The sequence below is a fragment of the Taeniopygia guttata genome, chromosome Z, assembly GCF_048771995.1.
Source record: "Taeniopygia guttata chromosome Z, bTaeGut7.mat, whole genome shotgun sequence".
NCBI classification, from domain to species: Eukaryota; Metazoa; Chordata; class Aves; order Passeriformes; family Estrildidae; genus Taeniopygia; species Taeniopygia guttata.
This window is the reverse complement of record NC_133063.1, coordinates 75,521,923-75,538,267: the sequence shown is the minus strand read 5'-3', so window position 1 is coordinate 75,538,267 and position 16,345 is coordinate 75,521,923. Positions and strand designations below refer to the sequence as shown.

The 16,345-nt window shown below is 36.7% G+C and overlaps 1 protein-coding gene across 3 annotated transcripts in view; it reads left to right on the top strand.

Moving 5' to 3' along the window:
- Positions 1 to 16,345, top strand: part of MLLT3 (MLLT3 super elongation complex subunit) — a 120,130-nt gene that overhangs the window by 85,935 nt on the left and 17,850 nt on the right. For all 3 annotated transcript variants that reach the window (XM_072922780.1, XM_030257497.4, XM_072922781.1), the window contains one exon: positions 14,004 to 14,082. In XM_072922780.1, coding sequence (XP_072778881.1) covers positions 14,004 to 14,082 — 79 coding nt within the window. The remainder of the gene's footprint in view (positions 1 to 14,003; positions 14,083 to 16,345) is intronic.

The following is a 16,345-nucleotide window of genomic DNA, read 5'->3' as shown; positions in this document are numbered from 1 at the left end:
TGACACAGGAGATACTCTGTGGTTGGAGTGGCATTCTCATTATGGCTTGAAACTTAACCAGTTTGTCTTCAAACTTGAAAATATACATACTTGTCTGCCTTGGTGTGAATTATTTCTTGTTTTCAAAAAGCTGAATATTCTATTTTAATTTGTCACTAGCCTTAAGACATACTATATACCCTCAGTAGAGTCGGCTAATTTAAATAGATTTTTGAATGCCATAGAGAAAGACATATGCTTTTACTGGCTGCAGCAGTTCTCCATTTTTTTTTAAAGACAGCAGAATTGAGACAAGCAAATTCAATGTAAGTGGAATTCTACAAATGGTTCTGCAGAGGTGTGTGCTGTGTGGCAACTTGAAAATGATTGATATGTGAAAGATATATGGATGGTAGTTAAAACTCATCCTTTATAGTTGCTGATAGGTGTTTCTCTCTTTGTTGTCTTGCAATCTCTTGACCACTACCAATGGTATAAATGGGAACGCCTCTGTATTTTTAATAGGCTGACACAAGACCATTTCCATAAGTCTGTCATCCACCTGCAGCTGTAGGACCGAAGGAGTTCCTTAATTCTGTATGAGAGCTTAATTCTGTATGAGAACTAAAAAGCAGATTCAATGTTTTCTAAGTCTGTAAGCCACTGTTGCTGAAGTCCTCTCCAAGAGAAGTAAATCCTGCTGGTTTGTACTCTTGGCTATTTTAACGTTGACATAATGGATCATGGAACACACAGGTCTTTCATGGGAGGGGGCAGTGTGGACCCTGTCTGAATGGGTGAAAAGGATGTCTCTCCCTTTTGGACTGTGGTCCTTAATAAATCAGGCTGAGTATGGCTCCAGTCAGTGATGGGATACTATTTATAAAGTCAGTAATATACTCCCTTAAATAAAAAATATCTATGAAACACAGAATAATCCCTGAGGTACTTGAGTCACACAAGTGGCAAGTGCTGTGGTAGAAACAGCTGGGCAGCCTGGTTAGTGAATGTCTGCAGAATTTTATAAGATGATCCTTCTGCATTTTACCATTTTTAACCGGGGAACCTAATGAAAGGTGACCAAGAAGTGTAATCAGGATAATTTTGTATGTTGGAAGAAATAGTTTGGACTTTTTTGTATGTATTGGGTAAGCTTCTAAGTGTTTCAGGAAGTTTCACAGCTAGATCCATAAAGGGTATATCCAAAAAACATAATAAGGAGAAGAAAAAAGTAAGAACTTGCAATGTTACATAGAGAGCAATGGAAGTGAAAATATAACAGTGCTTTTTCAGTAAAATTTCAGTAATTTTGTATCTGTCAAGGCTTCATGATACTGACAAACATAGTTGCCTGAAGCTGGGAAGATGCTTCTTTAGTGTCATATCCTGGTATAATAATATGCTATAAAATTCAGGCAATTGTTATTTCTTACTCTGGTACAGTTACAGTAATGGGTATCATAGCCCTGATGAACAAAGGGAGTATATTTGGTAGTATCCATATTTATTCCTAAATGTCTTCAAGAAAGCAAAACCACTATACCAAATTCAGCAAATTTAGGTTAGGTCTAACAAATTACATTACAAACCAGTACCTAAAATAAGATTGTTACAATACTGCAGAAATACTAACTCTGAGTCAGTTGCTTTTTTTCCAGTTCAAATTTTGTTTATGACGTTTATGCAAACATAGTAGTACTGCATTAATGTAATGTTCATACATTGTATATAATGAAATTTTTAATAATTTTGCTAAGAATTTTGAAGTTTCTTCACTAGTGAGTAAGAGATGGTCTCATTCTCCAACACACATGTTCCAAAATGGTGACTGTTCTCTTTACTGATATTGCATATGCATATACTCATATGCATAACTTCACATATAAAACATGATAAATTTGTAATACAAGGTGCAATGTAGAATGTAGAACTTACTGCAAAAATAAGTTTCGTACTGTTGCTCATCACACATAGGATGGTTCTTAGAATTAGATATAGTCCATTATCAGTTCTCAGGTGTGAAGTCTGGGTTCAGGATTTTAAAATAAGGGTGACATTCTGAAAAGTCCCTGTGGTAAAGGAATCTTACAAGCATGATTAAAGAGAGGTGTTGTTTCACTGAGATGATGCTACAGATGGCAATGCTTCTGCTCCCCTGATTTCTTTGGATGCAGCCCGAGTTCAGTGAATTGGGATGGAGCGTATCATATCAATCAGTGGGCTTGGATTTCAGATGAAAAAGTAGAGTGTGCTTAATCCTTCACAGTACAGGCATCATCCTCTACCTAATTATTGGCATCAGACTGGAAACATGGCCTTTGCCTTCATGAAGTAGAGGATGTAGAGTTACAGCACCCTGTGAGAGAGGGGGTGCTTTTTCAGGTTGTTAAGTGTCTGCCAGTGGTTGATCTTACCTTGGAGCTATCCCTTGAAATTCACCTTTCAGAATCCAGACAAGTTAGCATGCTGGTGTCTCTGGGGTATTTTAGAAAGCTGTCACTGTCCTTTGGTGTCCTGTAGTCAGTCTCTTTTTTGAGCTTCAAATGTCTCTGTAAAATTCAGTGGGAAATATAGGGAATCATACCCTTGCATAGTGGTAAACTCTCTGCTTAATAGTCTTTCTATGTGTGACTTAGACCAAGACTATGTATGGTCATTCCTCTGTGGTCTGTTTGGCATACACTGTAGTGTGGTGCACTGTGGTATTTATTTTAATTTTATTTTTCTGTTGACTCTGAGCTATTGGCATGTGAAACAAATGTCTGCATTTCTCTTCACGTTGCTTTGTTAAGGATCACTTTTCAAATACATCTGTGAAATAAAGTGCATTGGACTTCAGTGTTACTGGTCAACTAGGTGTTCAAAACAGTATGGGATTTCTTTTGAGTTCATTTGGAAATCACACATAAAAGGCTGAAAAACTATTTTACTGGCTTTGGTATAAACATGCAAAACAAAGTATAGAGTGCAAGCATGCAGATTTATGGTTTTACTGAGGCACAGGCATATTAACACAGTCCACTTCAAAATTCTAAATAATTTGTTTTTAAATTCAATTACAGGATGTTTTAGTTAATGAAAACTCCACCTGTTTGCTTTCTATGTGGGACAGTGCAGCAACACGATAAAAAAAAGGACTTGACCTTGATTTTGCTGCCAAGCTGAAGTATGATGATATTCTTGTAATATTTGTGTGAGCTGCAAGGTGTTGTATGAGATGGAGAAATACAGAATTTTGTTTGTGAGTGAGGCATTTTCTGTGATTGGAGCTGCCTCTTATGATCTGTGGAGCCATTTCAGAAGGGATGCTCAGATACTTCTTGTTTGATTACTGCTGATTTTGTTTGACTGAGTAAGAAAGAAAAAGTGTTACATGGCTCTTGGTGAAGTTGCTGCAGCAGGAAGACACAAAAGAGATAAGGCAGATGATACATACTTATTCAGACATTAAATACTCTCCATGTATCTCCAGCTGTAGAGAGCTGAATTACAACTCTTTAAGTCTGCCATGCATGACAGTGGTTTGGATTTTTTTAGGGAGTCCATGTGAACGGACTGACAGATTAATTTCTTCTGATGTGATTATTTTGCTTGTGGTATGTATTGGTTTTTTCCCTTCCTGCATTAAGTCACTGCATTAATTATGGTAGCGGCTTTTTGGCATGTCAAAGCCTATGGAAATACAATCTGAGCAGAAATGTGTGCTAGCAAAATGTGACAGCTCAGGTTATCCCTGAGTTTCAGTTATTAAGAGCAGAGTACATTAGTAGGTCTTTTGCCTTAAGGAAAAAATCCTGTCTCCTCAGGAAGACCTTTACGAACAATGAAAATACAGTAGAGATCACACAGACTATGCCTTTGTACTTAATTAACTGCTTGCATGTCCTAAAGCAATCCTAGAGTACGAGTACCTTTTTAATGGAATCTATAAAATGCTACTTTCAATCTAGCACATGTTATAGTAATTTGACAATTGCAAAAATAGAAGAACATTTTGAAAACCCCCATGGTCTTGTAAACCCTCCAGGCCTTTGTTAGCTGAAAAAACCTACTTTCTGCCAAGGCTTGGAGCTAAAGTCAGAGCTCAGAGCTTTTTCAGGTATTTTTTCAGGTAATATTTAAAGCCAGAAGGAACAGTAGTAAGATAGAACTCTATGTGCTGTTTCATGTAGTTACTAAATGTCAAAAAAAAAAAAAAGGAGAAGATAAATTTTATTTTATTTGTGAAATAAATGTGGTTGTGACTCTCAAGATGATTAACGGTGCAGAACAGGGTTAATACTGATGATATGTTTCACTGCAGACTGGGCCTATGGGTTTGCAACAGTCATATTATTATATTCTTTGTTTTTTGTTTGCTAATTAAATTAAGTTTTTCTTCTTCTAGTTTGGGGTATAACACTGCTCTTAAAACCACACTAGCCACTCTTGTGGTATTGTTGGACAATTACCTCCTATGTCAAGGAGGTAATTCAGTAGTAATTCAGAGGTAATTCACAAACAGGTAAATATGACGTGTTTCCTTCCAGGTATATGCTCAGAGAGAAACAGTGGCCAAAGATAAGCAGACCTGTTTAGAGAAGTGGCAGTAGGCACAAGTGTGCTCTGTGGCCATCAGCATCTATTGTAGTATGGCGCCATTCAGCTGCTATACTTTGCCTATTTTAATTACGTGTTACTATGAAGTGAAAAATGCTTTGTCTTCACTCACAAAAGCCTGGGTGCACGTTAGGCTGTTCTATATGTGGTGAAATTACTATTGCTGGATGAAGAAGCAGCATTATAGAAAAGTAGAGATCTTCTGGGCAGCAAGCTCAAATGTTAAAATGAGAGTTTGGTTACCAGTGTGTGTTTGGAAATCACTGGCTTGCAGAAATATTAAGAATTTAGAAATAAAGTGGAGACAAACTTAAATGTTCAGGTTGCAAAAGTAATCTTGTGAGAGCCATGAAATTTTGTATTCTTGAGGCAAAATATGTTGAGTTTTTGTTTAGTTTTAGGCAATGTCACATTTTGACCATGGAATTAACATTAATCATTATTAAGCTATTAACACAGGCTGCAGTATTATACTTAACTTGCAAGTGCTGGCTACATCTGCTTCATTGTGACTACTCATGAATTAACTCAAGTATTTGCATAAATGCAGGTTCAAATTTGGGCCATTTTTTCTGTACTTCAACACTGGAAACCCTGTTTACCTGCTTTTCTGCAGAAAGTAAGAGTTTTAATTGGGTATGTGTAGTGCCAATACTGTAACTGTCTTGGGGGGTTTTGTGGCATAAAAAGACTTTGTGTCATATCTGGTAAAGTCATGACAATTTTGAGAGGCCATGGTGGATTGCAGTGAAAAGAATAAAATATTAAAGATAGGATATTTTATTTTAATCATAATGAAGTGAGATCTTGATAAGGATTTCATTGCTTTGAAGTTGCTTTATCTATCTGCTTATATAAATTACGTTGTGATCCAGAAGAATGGCTGCACATATTTAAAATAAAATTTCACACCTGATGATTTTCAGCTGACATTTTACCTACAATAGTTAGATGTGTTCAAGGCTTTTATGTCCTTTTATTTTTCATGTGGAACCAGTACATTTACACTTCTTTTGGGGGTGGGGGGGCAAAAATATCATGGTATGCTATTGTATTTCTGAAATTTTGCTGCCAAACTCGACATGAAGTTCATAAGATAATTTTCATAATACTTCCCATTCAGAAGCTTATACTCTGGTGATGACAGACATGAGCTCCTCAGGACACACCATAAGTGAACAATTTAATTTTTATATTTAAAAGACTCAATAATCCCCTAAAAAAAATTTAAATCTTTAAGTCTCTTAGTCTTTAACTTTTACTACCACAGAATAAAGACTGAGCTCAGTGGGTGTGTACCCTATCTCATACCTGTGCATTGCCTGCTGATGAGAGAGGGACTGCTGTTCACAGGGAGGTGAGGAGCCCTGGGACTCTGCTGCGTGTTTGGCACTGTGGAGGAATGCTGGGGGACCTTCCTGGAATGGGCAAGGGATGCTCCTGAGGGACATCATTTGCCTGCCCGAGACTCAAGGATGATGGTGCCTGTGTGTTTCTCCTAATACTGAGGTGTGCACATGAGCCTGGTAGAGGAAATAAATGAAAGCAGATGTAATCAAGCAATTTTTTGTCATGCCCTCTGACTAGAGAACCATTGCTGTTTAAGGGTAGTGTCATACCTGAAACCTATTTTAATAATATTTTGAGTGTTCATTGAAGGTGGTTTGAGATCACCACATCGTGGTAGAAAAACTGGTACATAGCTTAAGAATGTTAGTGTGAATTTGTGTTAAGTCTCTGAGTCATCATTTTAGAAAAAGATGTTGCAAAATTAATTGCTTCATGCTTTTTCCTACCAAAACCCAAAGGCCTCTAACCTTTCAGGCTTCCATTCTATCTATTTATCTGCCTAACAGAAATGTGTACTTTGTGCTTCCTCTGGCATTGGGTATGTCAGTGGTGTTTCTAGTGCCCCTCTCTGAGCAGTAATATCTCACACCGTTCATTTCCATTGAAAACAAGTAGTAGCATGATCAGATTTATTTGGTGATCAGATTTATTTGTTTATTTGTTTTAACATTGTGCTGCTGTGGAGGGACCAAGAAGTTTGGTAATTAATGCTGTCTTTGCTCTAATGAAAATGACAGCCTTTGCACATGTGTAGCACAGTAAGATGGGGCTGCCCATGTCCAGAACTTGTAAGTAGGGTTTTTTGAACTATCTTGAGACATGTTGCCTGTTTTTGCTGTGGCTATCTGAACACAAAGGAATTTCTTACTGTGTACTTAGTATGTTGCAAGCCATCTGGCAAAGGTGAGGAAATGATGCCCTGTATTGTAGGAAGTAATGTTTCATACAGCAGTTAGAAGATAAGGATAAATTAAACTATTTGCACTTCACAGACTCTGTTTATGTATCCACAGAACTTGTCATCATCTCAGAGTGACACGAAAGGAGACTTTAAAGGCTCACAAAGGTACTTTAAATAAGTACTTAAAAAAAGCTACTTTAGTAAGTAATACTTTCAAAGGTACTTTAATAAGTACCCCATCAGCAGCAGTACGGTGTTTTGTTCCTGACGTTAACAGGCAGCTCCACCTGTGCCTGAGCTCCCTGAGGAAAACATGGCTCACACATCAGGGATAACCACAACTGAGGCCAGCAATAACTGGCTCAGTGTCTCAACATTGATTATCCCAGTCAGAAAACTATTGCAAAACTTATGCTGTTTAATACCATACTTGGTGAACAGTCTTGATTAGGACAGGAGTAAATCAAGTGATTTTGCTGCTCTGTATGAGGTTATTTTCGGTATTACCTAAATATTTGGAGGAGGTTACATGCATATTTTTGTAAGATTTTGTCTTAGTTGTGTATTATATTCTTATGTCTTATGAAACAGAAGCAAAACTCTCTTATGTAAAGCTCAGATCACACTATCAAAAAGTTATTTTAAATCAGAGAAGCAGAGATAAGGAACTTTAAATAAGGATTACCTTTTGTAGTATTCTTTTTGTTACAGTACTTGTGTAGGCAAAGTTACAGCACACAGATGTGTCAGCTGTAAATAGTAAAGAACAAATAAGAAAATAGAAATCTGCCCTATAGGTTTTTTTCTCAGAGAATCAGGTTGTATGGTCTATGTGTATATAATATGGATGATCTTTTGTGAACACTACTAGACAAACACATAGTATTATCATAGAGAGAGTGATTAGGAACCATCTTATCAGATGTTTCAGATCTATAGTGGAAAATGTATGTAGAGCATGTTGTTGCCAAACATGATGTCTAAACAGCATTGTTTAGTTTACAGTATCACAAGACTGGCTAAAAATTATGACATTTTGAAAAACCATTTGAAGAGTTTTGTTTGGTTTTAGAGACTTGAGAATTTTTGAGGATACAGCATATATTTTTGTATTTTTCTCTCTATGGCTTTTCACTGAAACTGGAATGTACAATAAATGAAAGCTGAGTTTTTCAGATAATAATTTAAATTCCAGAAGTTAAGTTTGAGGGAAGAGTAAATACAATGAGTCTTGCTGTAAAACTGACAGGGGCAACAGAATTCTGTACTTGATCCCTCTGGAGTTTATAGTTAAATTTTGAACCATTTGGTTTTCTGGGATATGTGTTCAAGAGCCTGTGCAGAAGGACTTCAGGAAAAAAAAAAAAAAAAGCTGTTGTTTTTCCTAAATTTAGGTATGTATTTGCTTGATTTGTATTACATTGACAAGCTTTCCACATAGTAAAAATTTTAGTGTGGGGTCATGCTGAGAGTGTTCTACAAGTTTGAGCTACATAAGAATAGAGGGGAACTGTGGTAAATCTGCAATATTTCTGAATACCTGATGAGAAGACCAAATTTCTAATGTGGAGAAATGCACCATAGTACATAATTATACCCTAAAAGCTGTTTTATATGTAGATGGTTCTCCAGTTGCTTCTATTGTGTGAACTCCTAACATTAGAACCTCAGATCTGGGTGAATTTAGGTGATCCACCTTCCTGTTGCCCCATAAGTGACAGCAGACTGTCTGGTTGATTTCCCAAGCAGTGAACTGTGAATGCATTAACATCTGTCCTTCTCAGTGGTGACATATAGCATGGGGCACTGTAGATAAAACAGAGCAAGAGAAGTGAGTTGGGAAGTCTTAGCTTCCAACACAGCAGCTGAAAGGGCTGGCCAGAATAACTACCACCAATCTTCTATCATTATTAATCCCATTAGAGCAGAAGGTGTAGAATAGTTGAAAGAAACTGTCACTTTAGCTTTAATACCGAGACTGAATTTTCTGGTTTGTATTTAGTACTAAAATTGAAGTTACTTTCTTTCCAAAACATATTTCCTTTATTGGCATAGGACAGCTCTGTGTATAGAATATGTGGAAATTCTCAAAGGGAAAGTTTAAGTTAAGTCAAACTCTCAGAAAATCAGTATCTGAGTATTGGTTGTCAGCTTCATTTGGCCTTTCCACAGTTAAAGGGGTGCAGAGGGACAGTCACCATCTTCTCATCACAAGGGATGCCACTGGGCTTATAAAATGAGCAATGTTTTCCAAAAAAGTATATATTATATTGTTTGGCCTAATTTTTGCCACATTAGTTCAGACTTTGTATGGAATACAGACCTGTTAAATTTTTCATGTTGCGCTGCTTATGCTTTATCAATTCTTCACAAATATTGATGTCTTTTCACACATTTTTGGTGGTCTAAACGCAATTTAGTGGTCTGGCACAGTGTTTAGTGCCAGATTTGAAAAGCTTTTGTATAAGTCTGTCTTTGCCAGCATTACCTACATGTCCAGGACAGTCTTTATCCTTCTTAGTAAGGCTTATCTGATGAGAACTTCCATCAGTTTGCCTCTTGTGTTTAAGGACGGTGTTCATACTCATGTGACCATACACAATTTTAATTTATTTTATCCTTAGTTTACTCATTATCTTGTAGTCCTGAAATCCATGGAAAATGTAGTATTCAGCTGCTCTGCAAGGAAAACCTTAATCTTCCCTCCTGTACTTTTTTGCTTGCTTTACTATGTGTCTGCCACTCTTTTCCATTAAGGTATTTTCAGGAAAAATACCCTACAGGTTACAGAACAATCATCACTAATGCTTCATCTTTCAATTTTATTGTACAATGTTCTGCAAAAAAATTTTTATCCACATTTTTTTGCTCAGTCTCCTGTTCATGAATCTTGTCTAAATCTCAACGATTTGTGAGTTTTTATGTTAGCATTGTCTCAAATTTCCTTTTGATTTATAAAGGTAAAATAAACTCTATTCATAAATGCAGAAAGAAAAGGATCTTTCAAAATTAAATAATATGTTTCAGTAGGACAGTCTGTAAGGAAATGCAAACCCCCCTTGATTCAGTGCAGTTCTTCAGAGGAAACAGTTGCAAAGAATTGATTAAGGTCTTTTCTTGATGCTACTTTTTAAATGAAAGCTGTGTTTTCAAATTCAAAGAATAATAGACTCCTTGAGGTTGGAGGGTACCTCTGACTATCATCTGGTCTACCTGCCCTGTTCAGCCAGGGCCACTTGGGGCTGGGTGGTCAGGATCCTGTCTAGATGTTTTTTTCAGTATCTGTTAGGAAGGGAAATGCCAAAATCACCCTGGGCAGCCTATGATTGGTTATCTTTCAGTGGAAACCTGTTTGCTGATGCTCAATGGGGACCTCTTGTGTGAGCTACAGATAGGTTGAATTATTCTACTGAAAGCTGAGGTCACTGACAGGGTATTTAAGTGGCAGTAAATGTTTCAAGTACAGGAGTCCTGTTAGAGAAAAAGGCCTGTCCTGCAGCAGGAGCATGTTCCTCCTCCCTGAAATTCTGTATTTGCACAAATGAATGTGGAAACAATGCTCAGCTGTTTAAGTAGTTTCAAGTGTACAACTTCTCAATATGTATAGCACTGGGAAACATTTGTCTCTACATTATCATGCACAAAAAATAAGAAATATGTAGACAGACTGATATGAAATGAGATATTGCTACACCACTTAAATATTTACTTCAAGAAACAATTTGTAAGCTTCCTTCAAGAATGGTTCAGGGAAAGGCTAGAAAAACCATTGCTAGCCACATACAGATATCTTCTATTTCTTAATGTAAGAATCAATAAAGAGCTTGAAATGATGGGGCTTATTTTTAGAGTCATAGAATCATATCCTGAGTTGGAAGGTACCCACAAGGATCATCTAAGTCCAGTTCCTGGCCCTGGACCAGACCGCCCCAAGAAGTTGTACAAATTGAGACAACCATAAAATATTACACAAACAGCTCCATTTTATCCTTTGCTATAAACAGGTGGGTTTGCCTGGAAGTTGTTTGCAGCTCAAGAGTGAGCTATTTGTAAAAACAGACAAGAATTTGGAAATGGAAGAAGCCAGGCGATTTAGAAAAATCACTGGTAAAAAAGGTACCTTTTCATGGAAAACTTGGGCCAAAGAAAATTGCCTTTTTTTGCTGAAAAGTTTCAAAGCACAGAATCCCGCAATCAGGCCTAATAAAGAAACCACTACTGTGCATCACTGTGAGAGCACTAAAATGAAGGAGACTGTCTAAGAATGCAATAAATCAAATGGGGTCATTGCACTAATGAACAGTTCAGGCCCAAACTCTCATTAGCTTGTCTGTAGAAAGACAAAACTGGTAAAACAGAAAAAGGCCATATGAGAGAAGCTCTTTTCTGGTACTATCTTAAACTTTTATTGTTGAAAGATAGGCTTTAGTTAATTTCAGACGTATTAAAAAAAAAAAAGTTTTGTGATTAGGAACCAGTGAATAAGAGCAGAAAGCCCAAATGTGTAAAGTCATAAATACCTAAGTCCGTGGGTTAAGAATCTGTAAAAAAGTGATAAAAGACACCTGCTGTTAACTAGAAGCACGGGTGCTGTTGGCATCAGTCCATATTCATATATGGAAGGTATCTTTTTAGTTCCTTTAGTTCCTTCTAAAAAGGCAAATCTTTTTTGTTAATAACATTCATTCTTGGGTTAAAAGCAACTGTTTCCTCTCGGAGTGTTCTCACCCAGATTTCTCAGTCAAAGAATGAAGGTTTCATTTCCAATACTTAACAGTTTTAATATTTATGCTAATATATAGTCCTTGGAATATATTTTCAAATATAGGTATGTTTAAGGAAATGAAGTAAATAGTTTCAAAAGCCATTAGGAACCCTTTTTAAATAAGGCTGGATGATCAATGTGTTTCATAAGGAGTTTTTGTGGTTGGAGTTCTAAAAATTATCTTGATAAGGCAGAGCAAATTTATTACCAGGCAAATATACAACTTTGTATGTATCTATATTCATTTGTTTTTGTGATATTGGCCCAATTTGTTAATGCTGGGAGAAAATTTTGGTACAGAGCAATTTCACTGGTATTTTTTCATGCCTTATAATGACAGTGAGATTAGGCCTTTCTCCCTTTTTTCATTTCAAGCAATCTGGTTAAAACAGAAAGTAGTGAACTTGTAATATTTAAATAGTCTCAGTGCCTATTTTATTTTTTTTTTCTTTTTAGACTTATTGCACTTGAAAACCAAATATGACTGTCTTTTACTGTTTGCTATTTTTTTTCTTTTTGAGGGAATGGACTTTAGTTAAGTTGAAGTTTATGTTGAAATAAATAAAGAAGAAGATACAGTTAATGGAAATCTCCAGAAAACAGTTCTCAGCTAGTAATTTTGCTGCAAGAAGCAGAAATTTACAGATAGACCAGATGTTTAAGAGTAGCCTGCAGCTAGACAACTGAGCTTAGTTTGCTGATGTCTTTAAAGTTTGTGTGGACACTTGTTCTTCATCACTGCAGTATGTTTCATATTATCATGATTATTTTACAGCTAAAAATCTTGTAAGGTTTTACAGAAACTCAGGAAGGGAAAAGGAATTTTTTTTTTTAATGCTTATTTTTCAGAGCAGTGTCAAGTAATGCTGCAGTGTATTTCAAAAAGGTCTGATGCTGTGTAGTGTGTAAGAATCTCTCTTGATACTCTGAAGTGGGTTGTGTTGTTGATTGGGTAGGGTTTTGCTGCACAGGATTGATTCAGTTGTATATAAGTGGCATATACCCACACAGTCAGGTACAGAGTTTGTATTTTGACTGTGTGTTTGTGAGAACTGGAGCTGGTGTTGATTTAAGGAGAGCAGATGTTAATGGTGTTGTTCTCAAGCATTCTGTTGCCCAAACAGGCATCTCTCATCGTGAGAAAAGGCCACAAAAGGCTGTAAATCTGCCTGCTCTATTATGAAGGGCAACAATAGATTGATTTATGGAGAAAAAGCAACTGTTAGGCTTAGGTAGCCTGTGTGCGTGAAAACTGAGTTTTACAGACCGGATATTTCTGCTGTTGTTTTTGAGAACAATTTTGCTCTATCTTAATCATGAGGCAAGGAGAGTCAAAAAATGTTGGTTAGCCTGGATAACACATCATGATAACACAGTTGTACAAAATTTAAAGTATAAACCAGTTTAATTTTCAATACTAGACTATTATTTCCTAATCTGTATGGCACTTCTTGTTTTGTGTTCTCTGTTAGCATCCCCTCTGCCTGCACACCAGATTCCTACTTTGTCTCATGTACACAGATGAGTATGCAAGTCTAGGAATCAAGTGATTGAGTTTAGGAATCAGCCAAAAAGCATACAGAGACATGCAACCTAGCAGCAGGAAGCAAAATTCTTCTGAAGTACTGAAGAATAAAATAGTACTGAATTTTTTTTACAAAGTAATAGGACTTCCTCATTAAACTAAAGGGAAATTTTCACATTTTAAACAATAGTAGGGAAAAATGTGTAGAACTGTTTGTTAAATAATGCACGCTAATTTTAATAACCCTGTTTAAAAATTCAGTTCTCTTTTGTAATTGCTAAATTCTAGATAATTTCTCTTTGTAACCAAGCATATCTTCTGGTTCAATCACATTTGCAATCTGCAGAGTTTTGATACATATGAAAAGTGCTAGCAGAGTTTCAGTAACAGCATAAAAGTTTAATTTCAACCCCTATATTAAGACTTATTTTCTAAGGGAGATGAAAGGAAAGTGTCAGAGGTTTTCTGGCATTTAGTGTGGTCTGCTCAGGTCTTTTGTTTTTCAATTCCACATTGTCATTGCTAATTTGAAAAATTTTGTATCTCCACTATGACAATGACAGAGATGCCTTACACACATTATAAACTCATATAGGCTTTCATGTTTTATAATCTTTCAAACAAGGCTTTGGAAACTTCTTGTTAGACTTCAGTGAAGAACTAAACATAATATAGTAGTGTGTATTTATGGTGAGTGCAATAGTAATTTCTACAATGTTTGCCTTACTGACACCTGAAGTTAAGGTCTTTGAGTATTATTTGGCCCCACAGTTTTTTTTCTTGACAGAATGCTTTAGGCAGTAACTAACCATAAGAGTTTTTCTAGGCAAAAAAAAAAAAAAGTCTCTTAAAATGTTATTTATTTTCTTTTTTTTTCTTTTAAGTCTGAACAGCACAGTCCTGCCAGTTCCAGCTCCAGTTCCAGTTCCAGTTTTACACCATCTCAAAACAACAGACAACAAGGTACCAGTAAAGGAAAAGAAATTGAAAGGAATGTGTGAAATGAAGGGGCCAATAAGAACAGAACTCATGGCATCTCATGACCTCTTTTCTTCTGTGTTTCACTGCCTGAACTGGCCACAGTTTTGATTTAAAGACTTCTCTGCAGGTTGTTTTCTGATGTGGTTGTAAGGGCAAAAAAAGGAGAGAAAGAAACCGGGAATCTGAGAAAAGGGTGTGAATATTGGTTGTTTTGAAGGAGTAAATACATGTCAGTCACTTAACAGAGGATGAACCCAAAAGAGCTTATGTTTCTGAGTTGTCCTTCTGCAGGGCTAGGTAGCATGGCACCTGGCTCCATCTGAAGGCCTGGAAGAGTGTGGTTTCCCATGGGCAGCCAACAGAAACCCACAGATGTGTTTATCTTGACCCTTTCAAAGGCTGTGAGTGTCCCATACAGCTGGGAAAAGCACACAATATTTACTTCAAATTCATGGCAGGGAAGGATGATGGTTAGAATTAAAGTTTGCGTTTTGGTTTTCTGGCTAATAATTTCAGTTTACTTGAAACTCAATAAAGAATGCATTTTTCTTCCTGGACGCTTTGCCAAGGCATGTTTTCTGTAAATAAGTTGATATTCATCCTCCATAATCTATTAAACTACTTAGTTCCTGGTTGGCTTCTTTCCCTGGTTTATAAGATTGTACAACCGATACATTCTTAATGAGTTTTTGGATAAGGAGCATTAAAAAAGCAGCCTTTGACTAAACAAAATTGTTTGTTTTAGCCATTTATATTCCTCAATGATAGACTTGATTTAAAGTTATGACAATACATTAGTGCCTCAGGCACACTGACTTTAAATATATTTCTGCATGATTATGTGATGCGTATCTGTCCTAGTGCCTTTCTGTAGGTGACCGGTACTGATTTTCTCATGTTTTCTGGCAGTGTTATTTCATGTGAAAGAAGGCAAGAGCTGAAGTGAACTGTGGTAATGACTGGCTTCAGGCAGTTGATATTTACCTAACAATAAACAGATACATTTCCTGCTGAACTCCCATTTTTGTTCTTATGAAAACCTTAGTGGTGTGAACTGTCCATTACAAGCAAAAATACTTAGATACCTACTTCTGTTGACTTAGTAATTTCTTCTGAGCAGACTGGTCCCATCCATCTTTTCTGGATCATATACAAGATGTGTCACAGATTGTCTTTCAGTTCTTCTCTAGAATAGATGGGAGATTTGTCTTCCAATGTGAACAGCTCCGAAGTGCAAATGGTATATAAATCTTCTCTTTTTTGCAGCAGTAAATAATGGTCTCTGCTTCTTTCTGGGAGTTCCAGAACCCCAGTTAACTGTGTTTATTGCCCAGGCCATGCTTTGTATCAAAGGTATGGAGCACCAGGCATACATACCATGGCATGTTCACAATGGATCTTGTGCTCTGGTCAGAAGCTTTTCCCCTTACCTGGAAGTTACTTGCCAGGACTGTTGGTCCTTTTTGGTTGCATGTAGACTCCTGTGCTCACTCAGGTGTCAAAAAAAAATACAGCATGAACTTTTTTCACCTCTTTTTGTATAAACAGTGGGCTAACCTGAGATTCCTCAAGTTCTTCTTTCCTTGGGGCTTACTTTGATATTTATCTGTTTCTTTACCAAGAAATCTTGCTTATGTTTCTCCTTATTTTCAGTTTCTCCTTAACTATTCTGGTATCTTAGGAGGTAACAACTTTGCAAACCCTTGAAAAGGTTGTTATGGAATTTTAGAGTAAGCGTGCAAGGAGCAGAAAATTGCTATCCATGCCAGGAAAAAAAAAAAAAAAAAAAGACCTAAAAATTAATGCTTTGCTGATTGGTAGAAAAGTCTGCTGAAAACATAGCTAGCAATGTTCTTTTCAGACTCCCAGACATTCTCCTACACTAAGTGAGAACTTGTTTGAATGTTGTTCAATGCTTATGGTGCTATCAGTGATGGATGTGTCTGAGGAGTCCAAGTTTCTTTTTATTACTGCTCCTATAAAAGCCCTTTCCCTCCTTCAAGGGTCAGATGGTAAGTTATTCCGTCAGACTACAAATTGTCATTTGCAAATGAGTATTGTCTTCCTGAGATTTAAACAGGGACAGAAAATGGAGCACAACTCAGCTGCTTATACATATCAGCTGTAAGTGCATGGACAAGAAGCACTTCCATACTTTCACCTATACAAATTCCTGGTCAACCAGGAATTTGCCCATGAGGACCATCTGGTTTTCTTTCCTAGGATGTGAAAACAGAGAAAGAGC